Source organism: Sturnira hondurensis, unplaced genomic scaffold (assembly GCF_014824575.4).
Source record: "Sturnira hondurensis isolate 20B ecotype Veracruz unplaced genomic scaffold, ASM1482457v3 Scaffold0023817, whole genome shotgun sequence".
NCBI classification, from domain to species: Eukaryota; Metazoa; Chordata; class Mammalia; order Chiroptera; family Phyllostomidae; genus Sturnira; species Sturnira hondurensis.
In genome coordinates, this window is record NW_028096448.1 from 8,700,576 (window position 1) to 8,720,189 (window position 19,614).

The 19,614-nt window shown below is 43.2% G+C and overlaps 1 protein-coding gene across 1 annotated transcript in view; it reads right to left on the bottom strand.

The window, feature by feature from the left end:
* The window catches only part of MBOAT1 (membrane bound glycerophospholipid O-acyltransferase 1), a 104,201-nt gene that overhangs the window by 47,801 nt on the left and 36,786 nt on the right, over positions 1–19,614 (bottom strand). The window contains exons 2-3 of the mRNA XM_037037904.1: positions 6,703–6,848; positions 5,418–5,495 (exon numbers count right to left, since the gene is read on the bottom strand). Coding sequence (XP_036893799.1) covers positions 5,418–5,495; positions 6,703–6,848 — 224 coding nt within the window. The remainder of the gene's footprint in view (positions 1–5,417; positions 5,496–6,702; positions 6,849–19,614) is intronic.

Sequence of the window (19,614 nt, forward strand, 5' to 3'; positions counted from 1 at the left end):
GTCTGTGTATGTCCCAGTCCTCCCCAGTCCCCCACTGCTCTGAGCCCTTCATCTTGTCCCACCTGGACCCCTGCAGTTCTCAACATTGGTAGAATCAGGTGGGGAATCATAACAAACCATGGATGTCAGGGCCCCACGCCAGATACTCAGGTTTAATCAGCACAGTGTGCACAGAGCGGGTGGGACTCTGACTGCAGCCAGAGCTGCTAAACCACTCGCCTGTGAAGTCTTGCCCTCAGCGCTTCCCTTCACAAACCACATTTACACAATGACCTTTGTAAATAAAAATCATCACTGTGTGCCCACCACTCTTCCTGAAACACTTTGTTCTCTTGACTTCGATTCTCCTTGTTTTCTTCACACCTCTTTGGTTAATTCTTCCAAGGCTCTTGATCAGCCTACCTTTTTCCACCTATTCCTTAGGTGTTAACATTCCTAGCGCTCTTCCCGTCCATGCCTGAGATTTACCACCTACTCCATATCACTCCATATGGCCACCCTATGGTATAACCAGCCACACACACACACACACACACACACACACACACACACCTGCCACTCAGAACATACGTTCATGTGTAATTACAGAGATGTGATAATCTCATTAACTGTCTCCCTTGCTGGACTGAAAACTCCATGGAGGCAAGGATGACATATGTGCTTTGTTTATTATAGCCACCTACTGTGTGTTGAAAGAACAGTTAACTGACAGTTACTTGTCTTAAAAGTCTCCAAAGGGTCTCACTGTCTAGTCACATGAAAACTCCTGAACTCAGCATGCAAGGTGCTTCCCACACATAGCACTACCTGGCCTTTTTGCTCTCGTCTCCGGCCACTCTCCGCATCCACCATGTGTTCCAACCACACCAGATTGCTCTCACCCCACAACTACATCCTGCATTTTCAGGTCAGATATCTTTCTGCAAGCTCCTTCCTCTGCCTGCAACTCCTTTCTCCATCCTAGCATCTATCTGGGGACTGTCTCTCTATAAGTCAAGTCTCAGCTCCAATGCCACCTGGCTTGGTCTTGCTCCATCCATTCATGCCGTCCCCACTCCCAGCACAAGTCATTGCTCCATTGCCTGTATTTTTCTAGTGCTACATAAGGCATATATAATAATAATATGAAAACTATAATTGTTAATTTCCCCAACTTACTGTGACCTTGAACATCCCAACCTTTGACCTAACACATGAGAGGTTAAGTGACTGTTAGTTGAAATAAACTAAAATGAATACATTAAACATTTTAAAGATTCAGGAACCCATCAGAAACATGCATTCAGAAGGTGTAAATTTTAAACATGTATATTCTGATGTTAAATTATCTTGAAATACACAAATTCACATCAACAGAACTCATGAAGGCTAGATCGGTGTAAGGAAGAGTAAATAGTAGGAATAATAAAAATCCATCTGGTAGCAAGGGGAGCCAGATAAGGAATGCAAAGAAGTTCTACACATGCTAACACACTATATAAAACTTTGACTCTCTTTCCCATCATTTGCAATCAAAGATTCCCCCCTACCCTGGGTTCATCCTTAACCCTTTCCAAACCAGAAGGTGGTGAACAAAGCAAACAACTAAGAAAAAAACAAAACTCCCTTCAGAGCTGATGCAGAAGCTGAAATAGGAGTCAGGCCAGTTGGCCTCCAGCACACGTTCCCTTTCACAGCCAGTTTGTGAGGGTCAAGGCAGAAGCAACAGAGCATATTCAAAAGCCAGGTTCTTCCAGGGCCCTTTCAAATGCGGCCATGCCTGCTGCTTCCTCTTTCCCCTCAGAACGAAAAGCAAGTTCTGTGCAAGTGTCATAATAAGAGCCACCTATCAAGGACGGTGCCAAGTACTGTGCCCCAATAAATAGGGCAATGCATTCAAGCCCTGGACAAACCTGAAAATTCTAAGGAGTCCAGAAATGGTAGAGAGAGCATGTACTCTGGAAACACATGAACATGGGTTCAAATCCCAACCCTGGCAAAACTAATCTGTGGTGTGAAATGTCAGGACAGCAGTTATTTTAGTAAGGAGGGCTGTGGTAACGACTGGGCCAGTGTCACAGTGACATCCCCTTTCCAACCTGGCTGTGAGTGTGCGAGTATATTCACTGTGAAAACTCATCAAAGTGTACACCCATTTACCTCTCCGAGTCTCATTTCCCCATCTCAGGGGGAAAACTCTATGTCCCATTGTGTTGTCCTAGAAAGAACACATTTGCAATAATGATAAATATTAAATATAATAATATATTAAATGATACACTAAATAATACTTGATATGATTTCAATTTTCTTGAATTTGTTGAGGCTTGTTTTGTGTCCTATCATGTGATCTAGCTCTTAAAATGTTCCATGTGCATTTGAAAAGAATGTTATTTGCTTCTTTGGGATGAAAGGTTCTGTCTATCAGTGAAGTCCATTTCACCTAGGGCATCTGTCAAAGCCACAATATCCTTGTTGGTTCTTTGTTTGGAAGATCTGTCCATTGTTGACAATGAGGTGTTAAAATCCCCTACTATAAATGTGTTGCTGTCAATATCTTTCTTGAAGTCCTCCAAGATTTTCTTTATGTATGTGGGGGCTCCTGCATTGGGTGTATATATGTTTGCAATGGTTATGTCTTCTTGATGGATTCCTCCATTGAGTATTATGTAGTGACCTTCTGGGTCTCAGTTTATGGCCCCTGATTTGAAGTCTATTTTGTCTGATCAAAATATTGCTATCCCAGCTTTCCTTTTTCCTGTTCATTTGCTGAAAATTTGTTTCCAACCCTTCGCTTTCCATCTTTTTAGGTCTTTTGGAACTGGAGAGCATTATGCTAAGTGAAATGAGCCAGGCACTGAAAGCCGACTACCTATGGTCTCACCTATAAGTGAAACCTATAAACAAGCAAGTAAAATAGAACCAGAGACATTAAAATAAAAAACAAACTGGCAGTAATTAGGGGGGGAGGGGACAATGGGGGAAAGAAGGGGAAGGGTATCAGGGAACATGTATAAAGGACCCATGTGTGAAGACAACGGGGTGAGGGGGAGGATTGAGTGTGGGAGACAGGGGTGAGTGGGGCAGGGGAAAAAATGGGGACAACTGTAATCAAACAACGACGAAAACAAAAAGAAAAGAAATAAAAATAAATGATACACTAAATAAGAGTTTACATATTAAAAATAATGAAACCTAATACATCTAAAAGATCTTGGCCTGGCATGCGGCACAAAGCAGGTACTCTGCAACTGGCCTCTGTCCTGGGAGACACCAACTACATCCTGCTCCCCTTGGTTCCTATGTGGTACATGAACGCCCAGGACTTCTGCCCAACATGGCGGTCTGGGAAGGAAACAGGTGATACCCCAGGGATTCTCCAGACAAATCCTGAATAACAACGGTCAGTCCAGAAATGGATTCATTCCACGTGGCAGCACAAACACGAACCTCCCCCTCTGCGTCCCAGCCATATGACAGAACTGTTAAAACTGGCTCAGTAAAGAGAAGAGGACAATTCACAAAAAATCATGAAATCCTGGTCTTGAAGAGAACTTCAGTGCGAACTACCACGAACTCCACATTTGATAGGAAGGAAATCTGAGGCGCAGAGAGGCTGTGTCACCCGCCTGAACTCACACAGCCAGAAAGAGCAGGGTTTCCTGACTGCGGTCTCCTGCTCTTTCCCGCATCAATAGGAAACAACTCTATCCTCTGAGAACTGAACCACTCCCTGCTTCAGCAGTACTGGCAGCCACACAAGCAAAGAAAGAGAGAAAATCTTTTTCTGGCATCCTTTCTTTTTGGTCTTATGACACAGCCCTCTGCTACCACAATATTGCCGCCTCTGTAAAGCTCCACTCTGCCAAGGCTGAGTCGCCCATTCCTGGCTGGAGACTCACACAGAGCCCCTGAGGGGGCCTGGCACAGGATCAGTGTGCACGTAAGTTCTTTTCCCTCTGAAGAATGGACCACACCCCATCAGCATCTCACAAGTGTGGGCAGAGCTGACAAATTACAGTTTGTAAGGAAATGTCCTGTAGAGATGGAACAACAGTTTTTATTAATCATTTCACTGTTTCCAAAATCCAGTTTGGAAAAAGCCAGCTATTTTCACCCTACTTTTTTAAAAAAAGCATTTTGTCATAATACAAAGCATGTCCAAAACCCATTCTTTCCAAATTAGAAATATGGGTTTCCTATTTCCCCTCCAAACAAATGACATGCTCTCCCTCTAGGAGGGCACTGAGAAGAGAGATGATTAGGATTCAAATTTTCAGAGTTCATTTGGATACTAATTTGAATAACTATAAATTTAAAGCATGAAAAAATATTTTCCCTTGAAAATCAGAAATTTATCTGAAGTCATTACAAGACCATGCACTGAAAGGTTAAATTTTGATGACTTTAAGAAGGAAAACCATTGTGCTAATAATCTTACTAACCAAAGAGCTTTCCGAAGTCCAAACGAGGCATCTGCTTTTTCAGACACTGTCAGAAAAGTCTTAGTCATTCATTCCATAAATATTTATTGAGGCTCTACTTGTGCCAGGCTTTGTTCCAGGCTCCAAGGGTACAACAGTGAGTGAGAGAGAAAGGTCTGTGTTTTCACAGAGTTCACATTCCAGAGTCACCGACCGGCAGAACTAGGGCTGCAGTTTCAGAAAGACCCTGGAGACAGAGCCAATGCAGAAGAGACGCCCCAGCTACCTTAACTGATGGTCTAAGCACGTAGCCTCAAGGTGGAATGAAATTACTTCTGTACTTTGAAATCAAAATATCACAATAAAAATGTTTCTTCTTTCTGTAACAGTTTCAGTACATACAGTTAAAGTAGACAAAGTTCTGACGGTTACATATGCACAAAGAAAATCACAGCCAAATTCCAGATAAGACATACATGTCCATCACCCCCAAGTGTCTTCCTGTCTCTTTGGGATCCCGGTCACAACCCCCGCACCATTCCGCCCCTGGGAACTTCTGATCTGATTTCTGTCACTATAGATTAGTTTGCCTTTTGAAGAACACAATTTGTGTGGCTTCCTTCACTCAGCATATTTATTTGAGATTCATCCATGTCATTGTGTGGGTCAATCACTCATTCCTTTTTGTTGCTAAGTGGTACTGCCTGGTGGGGACCATTTGGGTTATTTACAGTCTAGAACTAACAGAAATAGAGCTGCCTAATTCTGATAATTTAATTCTGAATTAGCTGCCTAATTCAGTGTCTTTCACCTGAGACCCAAATTGCACCCCACCTTTTTTGCAAAGCTTTCTTTACAGACTCCCAACATTTACAGCTCCTTGCCTCTCCTGATATCCCAGAGAACCTAGGGTTTGCCACGTGTGGCATATGGAAAGGGTACTCCTCCCCCTGGAAACACATTTTAGAGGTCATGAATAACCGCCCCTTGCACTATTCATTCCCATGGTCTCACCTGTGAACACTGGATACACTTGCAGTGACCATGATTCCATAGCACATCAACACCAGCACAAACAGATGTGCAGAGTACCTGTAAGACATGTGAGGGGGAGGAAAAACAGTGAATGTGTTTCATACTAACATACTTATTGAGTACCCATACTGATACTCCACCTCCACCCCACCAAAAAGCAAGTGATTAGTTAACTCATGTTTATGTAAAAGGAAATAAATCAAGCATTTTTGTTCTGTAGAATTAAAAACTTAAGCTTGAAATGATACGAGGAAGCCATGGCACAGTCTGCCAGCTGCAGCACCAGTAAAGTTAGGAATCACACACAGGTGCTTATGCTTCTTCAGGGACACAACTGAGCCCAGAAGAGAGTTCTTTCCTTCTTCAGGACTTTTTTTCTTTTTTTTCAATTTTAAAGTACCAGGACCACTAAGCTGTCCCAGATACCATGACTTTTACCTGTCTTGGTGACTGACTCAAAATATCCATCAATCTTGCTCAAATTTTATTTGAAAGAATAAGAGCAGCATTCTGGTGCCCTGAACAAATCCACAGATTTCCTTAAGCTGTACTTCTAGAAATACGAGTTTTTAAAGCTTCTTCCTCAAGGAGCGCCACTCCCAAGGTCCTAACCCACTTACCTAGCAGAGAAAGGTCTAACCCGCATGCCTGCTTTGTTCAAGAATGACTCCAGTGCCTGGAGAGCAGCACTGAAACTACTGCTTCACTCCACGTGTGGGACACACACCAACGCCTCCAGCAGTGACACAAGAACAAACCCTGTGTCCACAACATTTAGGGATGCTTCCTTGTCAGGAAAATGAAACCTTACAACAATCCATTCTGCCCTGGCTGGTGTAGCTCAGTGGATTGAGCACGGGCCTGTGAACTAAGGGACCGTGGTTCGATTCCCAGTCAGGGCACATGCATGGGTTGCAGGCCAGGTCGAACAGGGGACGCACGAGGGACAACCATACATTGATGTTTCTCTCCCTCTCTCTTTCTCTTCCCCTCTAAAGATAAATAAATAAAATCTTTTTAAAGATCCATTTATATGATCCAGGAAACCAAAACAGTGCAACTTCAAGAAATATTCACCAAATTGACTTTAAACGGGTAGTCAAATTTATTGATTCCAGGTTCTTACAGTAACTGTAAATTTCTTCAACATCCCCATTATTTTCAGTACATATATATTTCTTTCCTTAGAACCTAGGAAATGCTAAGAATACTGCCACAAAACACCCAGATGATAACTGTTAGAATTTAGGAGGCTCCTACTCACCAGCCAAAACAAAAGATGACAAAATAGATGCCAAAAATGGTGGCAACCGTGTGCCGGGCCAAGGGACTGGTTTTACCAGGACTTAAGTAGATGCGAAACCAGAAAGCAGCACATAAGGCCACGAGCTGGCATGCCACAAAATTCACCTGTAAGGGAAAAGGGAGAGAGAAACAAACCTTTACTGTTTGGCCTGTATGAGAATGTTCTCGACATTTTTCAGATTCCCACATCAAGGTGCGTCTCAGACCAGGACCTTTCCGCAGTAGAGTGTTCACCTGGGGGAGGAGCGGAGAACTGTGCCCGCCTTGCCTGCTTCAAGAAGTGAGCAGCCCAAAACGGCAGACCTCGTTTTATTGAGCTTCACAGGGCCTCATTTTTTGCAAACTGAAGGTAAGACCCTCCACCAGCAAAAAATCATGCCTCACTTTATTGCCATACTCGTGTTCTTACAGTGGTCCAGAACCAAACCTGAAATATCTCCTGTGGTTTCTTTTTCAATTCTCCAAGACTGGCCAAGGTTGCCTTCCCACCCACAAAATGTTAGTTAACATAAATGTAAATCATTTAGGTGACTGTGAGGTCAGTTTGCTGGGTCTCTTCCCACCACCACCAGCACCATCCTAAAATAAAGAATATGTTCATTTAGAGATGCAAATGAATCAGATAAAAGAGGCTTCCTTCATCTGGTCCCTAAGAAATCAAATACTTCTTCAAAGTAATCATCACCTGTCCTATGACTCTAATTTTTCTCATTTTAAATTAATAGCCAACAAGCAAGAGCAGTGTTCAAAGTCAAGGTGGGGTACTAAAGATCAAAAAAGCAACAGCCCTGTATCATACTTTCAATGTCAATGCTGTCCAATTGTGCCAAGTAGGACCAGACTTCCTTAGAAAAACCCAGTGATCTATCTCTCAAAAATATTTCAGCCCTGGCTGGTATAGCTCAGTGGATTGAATGCGGGCCTGCGAAGCAGATGATTGCAGTTCGATTCCCAGTCAGGGCACATGCCTGGGTTGCAGGCAAGTTCCCAGCAGAGGGCGCACGAGAAGCAACCACACATTGATATTTCTCTCCCTCTCTCCTTCCCTTCCCCTCTAAAGATAAATAAATTTTAAAAAATCTTTAAAAAAAATTTCCCCTAAAAGAAAATATAAAATAATTCCCTGACACCTATAAAAAGACCAGCTGACTTAACACAAAATCAAAATACATTAAGTGATATCACAGTCAATGAAATCTGGAAAAGCTGTTTAATCTTTTCAGAGTATTCCGAATGAAAACTTCAGTATCAATTTGCTTTTAGGGGCCACTTAATTGAAAAGAGATTGAGAATATCTGAATAGACCCTCGGCCTCAGCCTGGGCAGTTTTCCATGCTATAGAAAGCTACAGCTGTAAAATTCACAAGGGCTGGGCTCCGAGGCAGCACCAGAGGTGGCAGATACCACCTCCCCTGAGGTCATTTTGGTTTCCCCCCAAAAAAAACAAGAATACTTTGCACCCCTTCTAATTCATAGAAAATAATACTTTCCAAGAATTTTTTGTTCTTTTTTAAAAAATGGGTTGTGCTGTGTTTCCCCTCCATTTGGAGCTCGCGCTTCATCAGTCTTCCCCAAAACCTATTTCCCCTACTGCCCACCCCCACTTTATACCCTGAAAGGCACAGAGGAGTTGAGCTATGATCCTATCCTGCATAATATTAGTCATGTCTTTTTATATAGCCTAAAGGCACAACCATGAACACACACAAAAAAATAGAAAAATAACCATCTTAGCAGTTTCAAAATGTAAAGGAATTGGCAAATGGCAAGGCAAAGTAACGGCCTTCTGCAGGTCATCAATCAGATATTCTTTCATGCTCTCACCCCAGGTCCAGCCTGCAGTCAGGCAGAATACAGTTACCAAGGAAAGTACCAAGGGAAAATTGGCTCCAGCCCTCTTGGGTGGCCGGTAATTACTGACCATCCCTAAACCTGATTATAGAGTGGTGATTCTCAAGAGGATGATAGTCCCTGGACCACCAGCAGGAGCATCCACCTGGAAACATGTCTGGTAGAAATGCAAATTTCCAGGACCCACCTAAGACCAACTAAATTAGACATCCCAAGGACAGGTGCAACTATCTGTTTTAACAGCACTCCCCCAAGTAACTGCAATGTACACTCAAGTTTGAGAAGCACTGGAATAGAAGAGAAAGAAAGCGTGTCCCTGCCATCAGGACCATGTGCTCTAACTGGAGAAAGAACACAAGTGATTATAAATTAATATGACAATAACATTGTGTGAACTTGCTACACTGTATGTCCTTTAGATTCTAAGTATAAGGAGGGATAAGACTCAGGAGGACAATAAGAAATACTGTTGAAACAGATAAAAATTGAGGGGGAGTTAAAGACACAAAAAATACTGCTGCCTGGGTCCTACCCACAATATTTCTGACTCAACAGGCCTGACATTGGGACTCTTCAACACGTTCAGCTGATTCTACTACGTAGCCAAGATGGAGACCTCCTAGTTCAGAAGTTTGAAGACAGACCTACAGAGGCACCCACAAGGAAGTGGGCTTTCCCAGAATGAGGAAAATCACAAATAAAGGACAGGGGGGATTGCACTGTGAAAGCTTTGGGGGTGGGATGAGATGAAACAAATTCAGGAGTGAGCAAAGCCTGAAGGCCATCACTCAGCCAGCTCAGACTGCTTCGGCATCCTGAGAGTCCCCCAAGCTGCGTCTGCCTTCTGTAAGACCCCTTTAGACCTACCTCCGAGGAAGAGACAGCCTTACCATGGGAAGACTACACCTAATCTCATAACCCCAGAGACGGAAGAGGGAAAGGAAGAGTCACTGGGTCAGTGAAGCAATCTGCCATTTTTTAGTCATCATAATGTAATGTGTAGCCAACTGAATGCCCTAGTTCTGACATTAAGATGTCAGCTGGGCATTCCTCGGTGATTCACTGATTAATTCTGCAAACATCTACTGTTTGACTCTATATACCAGATGCTGGGGGCTGAGGGCAGTGAGCAAGACACGGTCACTACCTTAAGGCAAGGAGAGAAGACTTGCATGCTCTGGGTTTCAGTTCAATTCCATCCTTTCTTCTTCTCTCTTTTCTTTTTTCTTTTCTTTTCTTTTTCTTTCTTTTTTTTTTTTTTTTTTTGCATGAAAAGTGTATCTTTGTGAGAACTGGTCTCTAATGTCTCTTCCAGCTCAGAGGGTCTATGATTCTATACCCAACTCAAATCCTTTCCTTTAACTGTTCATGGCAAATGCCCAAACCCAAGATTTTGTTATGGATTAAAAGCTTCCCCCTACGCACAGACACAACCCTCTGCACCACCCTCTACCCCGGAGCGAGGTATGGGTGGCTAGCTCAATGTGCCACAGTGAACTGTTCCAAGGCCAAAGTAGAAACAGGCCATAGCACCACTGCACCCTAACAGAAGGGTTCTATCATTCCTGTTGGTGGGAATGTAAAATGGTACAGCCACTTTGGAAAACAGTATGGCAGTTTTTTTTAAAAAATGAAAAATATAATTGCCTATGATCTAGCAATCCCACTTCCGGGTATATACCCACATAAATCAAAAACAGGATCTTACGTATTTGTACACCCATGTTCTTAGCAGCACTGTTCACAACAGCCAAAAGAGGGAGGCACCCCAGATGCCCATTGACAGATGAACGGATAACCAAAATGTGGTAAATACACACAGTAGAATATTATTCAGCCTTACAATGAGCAGAATCCTGGCACGTGCTACAACATGGAGGAACCGTGAAGGCACTTTGCTAAGGGAAACAAGCCAGTCACAAAAGGACAAACAGTGTGGAATTCCACTTACATGAGGCACCTAAAGTAGTGAAATTTACAGAGACTGAGAGGAGAATGGTGGCCTCCAGTAGAATGGGTGGGGGGACAGGGTCATGATTTAACAGGTGCAGAGTTTCAGCTGTACAGGTGAAGAGTCCTGGAGGTGGATGGTGGCGACGACTGCACAACACTGTGGATGTACTTGATGCCTCTGAACCATATGCTTAAAACGGTGTAAAACTTTCCACTTTAACCTGTGTATATTTTACCAAAAAAATGTTTTAAGTGCAGGCTGTACAGTGACACCAACTTCTTTGTGTTTGCTAGCCCACGTGAACTCTAGCCGCTAACAGAAACCACGACTGTCTCTGTAGCCGTGGGCGGCCAGCTGCCACAGCAACAACTCACACAGGAACAGAGCTGCATCTTCGCTCCCTTCCTCTCTCTAAGGGCCGGCAAAGTTGGAGGCGTTATCTTTTAGAAATACAACCCGAAATGGGTTTGGTTTGATGTATGAGGTTTGCTTCCAAATAATGGTGAAGGATGGAGAGAATGAGCGTAAACCAGTGGTTCTCAACTGGGGATGGCTGGTCTCGCAGGGGACATTTTTGGTTGCCAGAACCAGAAAGAGGCAGGGGAGGCTACTGGCATCCAATGGTAGAGGCCAAGGACACTGATAAACACTGTGAAAGGCACAGGAGAGCCTCCCACAGCAAAGCACTTTCCAGCCCGAAGTGTCAGGAGTGCTGAGGTTAAGAAGTCCTGGCATGGATGAACCAAGCTGGACACAAGTTGAAAACTGCTGAAGGTAAGTGCTGGGCACATGAAAGTTCACTTCTGTGTATGTTTGAATGCTCCCATAATAAACAGGTTTTTAAAGTTATACAACTCTAGGAAGACAGCAAATCGCTGGCCTGAGATGATACGGATATTAACCTCTTTACCCACATCACAGAAACACCTGAGGGAGATAACATATGAGCACAGAAACACACCAAACAATAAAGAGACCATTTCTTCCTAAATAGAAATAAAACCACCTTTTATGAAATGATCAAACTTCCATAAGAAGAGAATCAAATTATAACAATGACAAGAGAAAAGACCTTTAATTTTTTTTATTTTTTTATATATTTTATTGATTATACCATTATAGTTGTTCTATTCCCCCTCCTTCATTCCCCTCCACCCTCACACTTCCTCCCCCACCATTCTCCCCCTCTTAATTTATAACCACGTCTCAAGTTCTTTAGATTCTATATTTCCCCCACTATTCATGCCCTCCCCCTATCTATTTTCTACCTACCATCTATGCTATTTTCTGTGCCTTCTCCCCCCTTCTCCTCCTCCAACCCCCCTGTTGCTAACCCTCCATGTGATCTTCATTTCTATGGTTCCACTCCTGATCTAGCTGTCCTCTTGGTTTGCTTTTGTTTTAGGTGCGGTTAAGACCTGCCTTTAATTATCAAACAAAGTATTAGGACCTTCCCATCCCATGACCAGCAACAGACCCGTAGTTACCCGCAGAGTGGACAGAGCCAGACGGCAGCTGCGAGACCCCGCCCCACCACTCACGGTGAAGAACTGCAGAAGCTCAGTGTGGCTTGGCTCCTGGTGTGCGTGTTGGAGGCAATAACAGTAGTACTACCTCATAGTGTTGTTATGAGAACTAAAGAAGTTAATATATTAAGGCCACTTGATCCGTGCCTGCCATTGATTAGCACTTGCTATTAATATAATTCTATATCTACTAAATTGATATACAAGTTGTGCACAGAATAATCTCCATATGCAGTGACGAGGGTAGAGCTGTTGAGAACTGGCTTCCTGTCTCCTGCCGGCCACCCTCACACTGACCCCCTTCCCGGCCCACCTTCAGACCGCTGCCTGACTTTCCCATGTGTCCTTCTTCCCCAGAGAGGGGCAATGCAGTCGGGACAAANTGGTTTGCTTTTGTTTTAGGTGTGGTTAAGACCTACCTTTAATTATCAAACAAAGTACTAGGACCTTCCCATCCCATGACCAGCAACAGACCCGTAGTTACCCGCAGAGTGGACAGAGCCAGACCGGCAGCTGCGAGACCCCGCCCCACCACTCACGGTGAAGAACTGCAGAAGCTCACTGTGGCTTGGCTCCTGGTGTGCGTGTTGGAGGCAATAACAGTAGTACTACCCCATAGTGTTGTTATGAGAACTAAAGAAGTTAATATATTAAGGCCACTTGATCCGTGCCTGCCATTAATTAGCACTTGCTATGAATATAATTCTATATCTACTAAATTGATATACAAGTTGTGCACAGAATAATCTCCATATGCAGTGACGAGGGTAGAGCTGTTGAGAACTGGCTTCCTGTCTCCTGCCGGCCACCCTCACACTGACCCCCTTCCCGGCCCACCTTCAGACCGCTGCCGGACTTTCCCATGTGTCCTTCTTCCCCAGAGAGGGGCAATGCAGTCGGGACAAAGAGCCAATCTCTGAGTTTTCCAGCTCCTAAGTGGAGTTTCAGAGACTTCCTCTAAAGCGCAGGTAAATCTGAAAGTTAAAGCAGTCTCTGGAAATGTAGGAAAGACATATTTTTCTTTTCAATTCTAAAAACTTGTCTTCATAGATCAAAAGTAAAACTTTGATCTTAGCCTGAGATCTTTGATCTCAGGATGATGGAAATCTAGGCAAATTTTTTGTAATTTTTTTACAATCTGTCATTGTAAATTCCATGTGGAATTTTCCATACACACACACACACACACACACACAATCAAAGTACTCTAAGAAACTCTTCAAAATCCGTATTTAATTCTGCTTCCTCTGTCCTCACAGCTGCACTTATTAGCACCTACATAAAGTTTAGGAAGGAGTTAGGCACACACGGAAGAAGCCAACCTGTAAAAAGTTTCATCAGAAAGAAAAAGCAGCACAATGTCGACAGTAACAGCATGAATGGCCAAAGATACCATATGATATCACTGTTAACAGGAATCTAAACAACAAAACAAACAAGCAAAATATGACCAATGACACTCAAATACGGAACAGGCTGACAGGGTCCAGAGGGGAGAGAATCATAGGAGAAAAGGGGATGGACTCCCATGAACAAGTATAAAGGATACATGGACAAAAACTAAGGTGGGGGGCGGAGATGGGAGGGAGGTGGGGAGCACTGGGGGGTGGGCAGGGCTGGGAATATAAGACAAAACTGTACTTGAACAAGAATTCAATAAAAATTAAAATTAATTATGGGAAAAAATAAAAATAAATATGATAAAAAAACAGAGAATGAAAACATATACTGTGACTGATGCTCTTAGATAAATCCTTCACATGTGAAAGAAACATGTGTGAAGTCTCGTCTTTTCTACTGATCTGCTCCCTCCAAAGCATCAAAGAAAGCTGGGCTTTCACCTGTGACCCCAACAGCATACGCTCACAGTTCAAGGGCCTTATGCGAAGGACCCAGCAGAGCACACAGCTATTCTGATCAGACTCTTAAAAACGGGCAAGACGGATGTAACTCAGACTCAGCCAGAGCTCAATTTCCACAGCTCTTGCAAAATTTTAAAGTAACTACAAGGAAATGAAACATGTGTCCAAGGATAAAGAAGTACAAATTGGTAGTTTCTAAACAGCCATGGGGATGTAAAGTATAGCCCAGGGAATACAGTCAATAATACTGTAATAACTGTGTGGGGTGCCAGGTGGGTACTTGAAATATTGGGGGGTCACTCTGTAAATTATGTAATTTATGTAATTATGTAATTACCGCTGAAATTCATTGTCTAACCACCATACCATACACCTGAAACTAATATAAAATAATATTGAATTCAACTGTAATTAAAAAATAAAATCTTAAAAATAAAGGCCTAGTCTATTCCATAAAAACAAAACAAAAAACTCCCATGCCCAAGGGCTTGGCTTCCTATGTCACCAAAGTACAGTCGCACGGTGCTGCAGTTCTCTGACGTAAGTCTTTTAGTCTTTCTGCCCTCACGTACTGCAGAAAGGCATTATTCGGGGATTTCTGTTCTATGGCCTTCCTATTCTTCCAACGAAACAATGAACTTTGCCAGGAGCAAAAAGCATTACCTTCCTCCTAATGAAGAAATACAAGCAGTCTATTTTTAACAAAGAGCAAATATTAATAGCCCAGAATGATTTCCTCTACTACGGCGATTTACCAATGGCTCGCCACAGAGGTGCAGGCGACGGTCCAGGCCTGGAATGCTTTCCTCCGCAACACGGCCTTATATGCACCAAAACAAAACCCATCTCATTAAACAATTCCTTGTTTAAAGGCAAGCCATTCCTCCCCCGCCAACAGTGCTCTTTTGCATCGCCCCCTACAAATGAATGCGGCCGGGGAAGAGTACAAAAAATGCTACTCCTTTCTGTACCATGAAACAAAAGGTGTTTGTACCAGACTCTTTAGCTACTGTGTATTCTCAAAGAGATCCTTGTTACACTTTCATTCCAAACTCTTAGGAATGTCAGCAAGAAAAGCTTTAAGTCTGCAATGAGCCCATTTTTTTCCAAGCTGGTAGACAAGCAAATATTATTTAAGATCGATAATCAGTGTGTGTAATTTATAACCAAACTCCTAACTGATATTTCACATCCCAACAATAACTGCATTTACTGAGTGTTCACCATGGGTCATGCAGTGACACAATCCCATGAGAGATTCAATTTAAGCCTTACAACTTAATGAAACAACTTACTATCCCTTTACATATGAGGAAAATGAACACAAAACTGATACATAGAGAAACCACAAAATGAACATGTAAGACAAACAAAAACTCACATAGGACAGGATGTGATTACCAGAGACAAGCAGGGCGAGGGGAGCAAAGGCCAAAGGGGGTCAAATAACCAGTGACAGAAGGAGATCTGACCTCGAGTGGTAAACACACAATGCAATATACAGATGATATAGCATGGAATTGTACACTTAAAACCTATATAATTTTATTAACCAAAGGTACCCCCAACAAATTTAATTAATTTTTTTTAAAAAACAGGCAAGTACAGTGACTGACTTCATAAATCTAGTCAGCTGGGGTTTAAAACCTGGCCTGAGTTCTCACTCATTACATTGTGATGCTTCCCCTCAACCCCCTAACATTCTCCCCAGAAATGCTACCTTCAAGGAGAATTTAGTAGCTGCCCATACGAATTTGCTCAGGTTGCCATAATAAGGCAACACAGCCCGGGGGCTTAAACAACAGAAGTTTATTGTCTCACAGTTCTAGAGGCTGCCCGCCTGAACTCAAGGTGCCAGTGGGGTTGGTTTCTTTTGAGGCCCCTCTCCTTGGCTTGCAGATGGCCGTCTTCTCCCTGTGTCTTCCGGTGGTCTCCCCATCGCACACGACTATGTTCAAATTTCCTCTTTCTATACAGACACCAGTCATACCGGATTAGGGCCCACTCTAATGGTCTCATTTTAACTGGATTACCTCTTTAAAGAGACTATCTCCAAATAGTTATACTCTGAGGTACTGAGGATTAGGACTTCAGCACATGAATCTGGGAGAAATACAATTCAGCCCACAACATTGCCCAATAAAAATCCACTACTCAAAGGCATGAAATGAAAACACTCTTTATTTCCTTGCTCCTATGGATGGAAAATAAGCAAGCCCCCAACGAAGGGCTGTGAGGGAAGCTGAGTCTTTAGCGTAAGTTGGAGCCTCCTGCTTGCTCACTACCAACAGCTCCTGAGGGGGTCTCCCCAGCTTCTGCCCCTGCCGCCCTGCTCCAGCCTATGTCGAAAGCTCCTTAGCCCATAATGAATGGGTTTATCAATGCTGCGAAAGTTCATCATTCCTTAGCCTCTGTCTCAAACACACAAGTTTAAAGTAATAACAATCAGCATTCATCGAACATGTACATTTATTAAACCCAACAAACGTTGGCTATTTTTCTAAATGATTCACATCTATTATCTCATTTAATCTTCCCAATACCCTCAATGTCCCACTGAGAGAATGGAGACACAGAGTGAAGGGCCCTAAACACTCAGCTCTCGGGCGCTCCGCTAGCTACACAGAGAGGCTTAATCAAGGTCTGTCTTATACAGGGAGAGACTTGAATGTAACTGTCAGGTTCAAAGTCCTTCCCAACTGTTCTTCTTTGAGGCTTGCACAAACGTCCTAGAGTGTGACAACTCACATAACAAGCCCCTTCCACCATCTCAGAATAGGTTATCCAGTCCCTCTGGAGCGAGATAATGCCTCTCAATTCTGAGAAATGAATTCTATATAGTTGGTTAGAGTTTACATTGTACTGGAAGGCATGTGGCTTACCTTATTCTGTAATATCACGTCACACATTAGTTATGATTTAGAATCAAAAGCCTTTTAACAACTGATTCCACTGGATATAATGGGGGGAATGTTTACCCTGTCTCTTTAGCCAGGACCAAAAAAATCTTGAAACATGCAGTATTCGAAGTATGGTATCTTTTAAGGATCTGCCTCCAGACTGCCTCCCCCTGCCTCCGTCAGTCACATCCTTACAATCCTCGTCCAGGCGGCAGGGAATACCGAATGGAATTCACAACTATTCAAGGGGTCCTGAAAAACCCTATCCACCACCAAGCCTATGAAGACACAATTTCCCCATTTATTAATTCCATTCTTAGCCAGTCAAAATGTTTAATAACAACAGCAGCAGCAGCAGCAGCAGCAGCATTTAGGGTGCTCCCCGACACCCCAGGCACGGCTCTAAATCCTTTTGCCTACGTAACCCCTTTAAGAGTCACAACTCTTTGAGGCTCTCTGAAGCATTCATCTTATAATTGAGTAAATTAAGTCACATAAAGGTTAAGAAAATTTCCCCTCAATCACACACCTAGTAAGTGGAAACACTGGAATTTAAACTCAGGGAGTCTGAGGTTCCAGAGTCCATCTGCTTCGCGACTACACAATGTTTCATTCAACTCAACCTTCTCAGGTAACTTCAACCTCTCACCTTCCAGACGAGGAAAGGGGAGCGTGGAGACTGTCAATGACCCAACTGGCCCACACAGCCACTGAGTGCGAGACTTGGGACTAGAACCCCTCAGGGGGTCCCACCTTTTGGCGTCTCTAGAACATACTGGTAGAACACTTGTCTTGGGCCACACATTAAATACATTGCAACATGTAATCACATTGCAATACATCATCATAGAAAAACTCATACTGTTTCAAGTAAATTTACAATTTTCTGTTGGGCCACATTCATAGCCATCCTGGGCTACATGCAGCCCATGGGCCGCAGGTTGGACACCTCGGTAAGGTGTTATGATTCTGGTACATAGAGCCCACCTTCCTACAATTGCCCCACCAGCTTTGGACATGGGATGGAAGTAAAACAGAGCGCAGGGAGTCAGGCCCATCTGGAAATAAGGTCTGTCTGAGCAGTGAACCCTGGGCTGCCAAAGAGAGAGAAGGGCACACTGTTACAGGAAACATCACTGAACACGGAGGCGCAAAGTTTGGGGGTAACTTTATCATCTTGACCAGGGCCTGGGTATGTCGGCTTATACACACAGATGGAGATCACCACCGGCAGCAGGTGTGTGTGTGTGTGTGTGTAAAATTTTTCATGTAACCCAAGTCTACCCAGCTAGGCCTGAAGCCACCCTTGCTCAGGCTGGTTCCACAGTGGAAAGTGATCTCAGCTAAGAGTCTCCCACCACTTCTGAGGTTACGTGGGAGAATGACAACATTTCCTCCACAAGACCACTATGGGCGCTAAGCGGACTGTGAAAGTGCTTTGTAAACTACAGAACTCCACGAGTACAGCAGGACCTTCGATAGCACCATCCTGTCCCGGTCATGTCATGGTAACATAGGAACTTCACCCTTATTCATGTGCATTAGCCTATGGTAAAACTGGTTTTGTTATACGCTGTTTTGCTGAAAGTCGCAGAACCCAGCAATGACATTAAGTGAGGACATACTGTGTTAGGTTAGCTGCACGCTGGCAGTCAGCTAACCAGCAGCCTCGCTGACCACTCAAGGCAGCACTGCCCACTAGCTGGCCATTGTGCAGGACCCACTAAGGCAGTGAACACTAGAATCAACCAGGGAACTACAAAAAAATCAAAAATAAAAAGGACTGATCCTAGGGCTCCCCTTTGATTTGGAGGGAAGTTAGGGGGAGGCCAGGCATCTTCCTCCCCACGGTCCCCGAGAGATTGTAATGCACGGCTGAGACTGCAGCTTCAACTTCACATTCTGCTAACTGGGAGGGAAAAGGCAGTTTGATGAGGATATTTAAAAGATTTTTGAATCAGGCATAAAGTAGATGAGAGAATCGTGGACTATTAGCAATATTCTGGTCCAAGCCCCTCATTTTGTGGATAAGAAGAACAGCTCCATAGAGGGAAGTCATGGGGAGACGATGGCCGAAACTCTCCCAACTCCAGGCACGTCTGCTTCCACCTTATAAATGAATGGAGTCAAGACTTCATGCCCACAGCAGACTCTCACGTCTTCATTGAGTCTTTTCTGATATACACACTGACTGACTGACTGCATTTTTTCTCCCTAACATTCACTCCATCACACCTGCTTTGTGAACTCAGAAGAGCTATGAAAAGGTGTAGCACACTGCATCCCTAACTTCTCACAGAAGGTTTAAAAATAAACGGGGGAACAAACTGGCTCATATGGAACAGGACAATGTCACACAAGCTAATCAAACTATTATTCTATATTCCCAGGACTGATGAAAACATATTAAAAACAGTTTCAGGTTCTTCTTCCCAGCATCTAGTAAAACTATACCTAAAAGGAGTCAATCAAAAAGAGCCACTGAGGTTTTATTTATTTTTTCACCTAATGTCCTCTTTATTACAAAACTAATAAATGCTCATTTTAACAAACTGAACAATAGAGAGGTGCAGTGAGAAAAAGGAAATAGTGTCCCCATCCCAACCTTCTAAACACACCACCTACCATTCTTCTTAGCAAAAAAAAAAAGTTTTGATACTTTTGTTCATGTTTATAAAAATATGCCCATACACATTGGTTTCTCCTTTTCTTTAACATAATCGCGGCATAAAAGTTATTCTGTAACTTGATTTTTTATATAGTAAAATATGATAGATA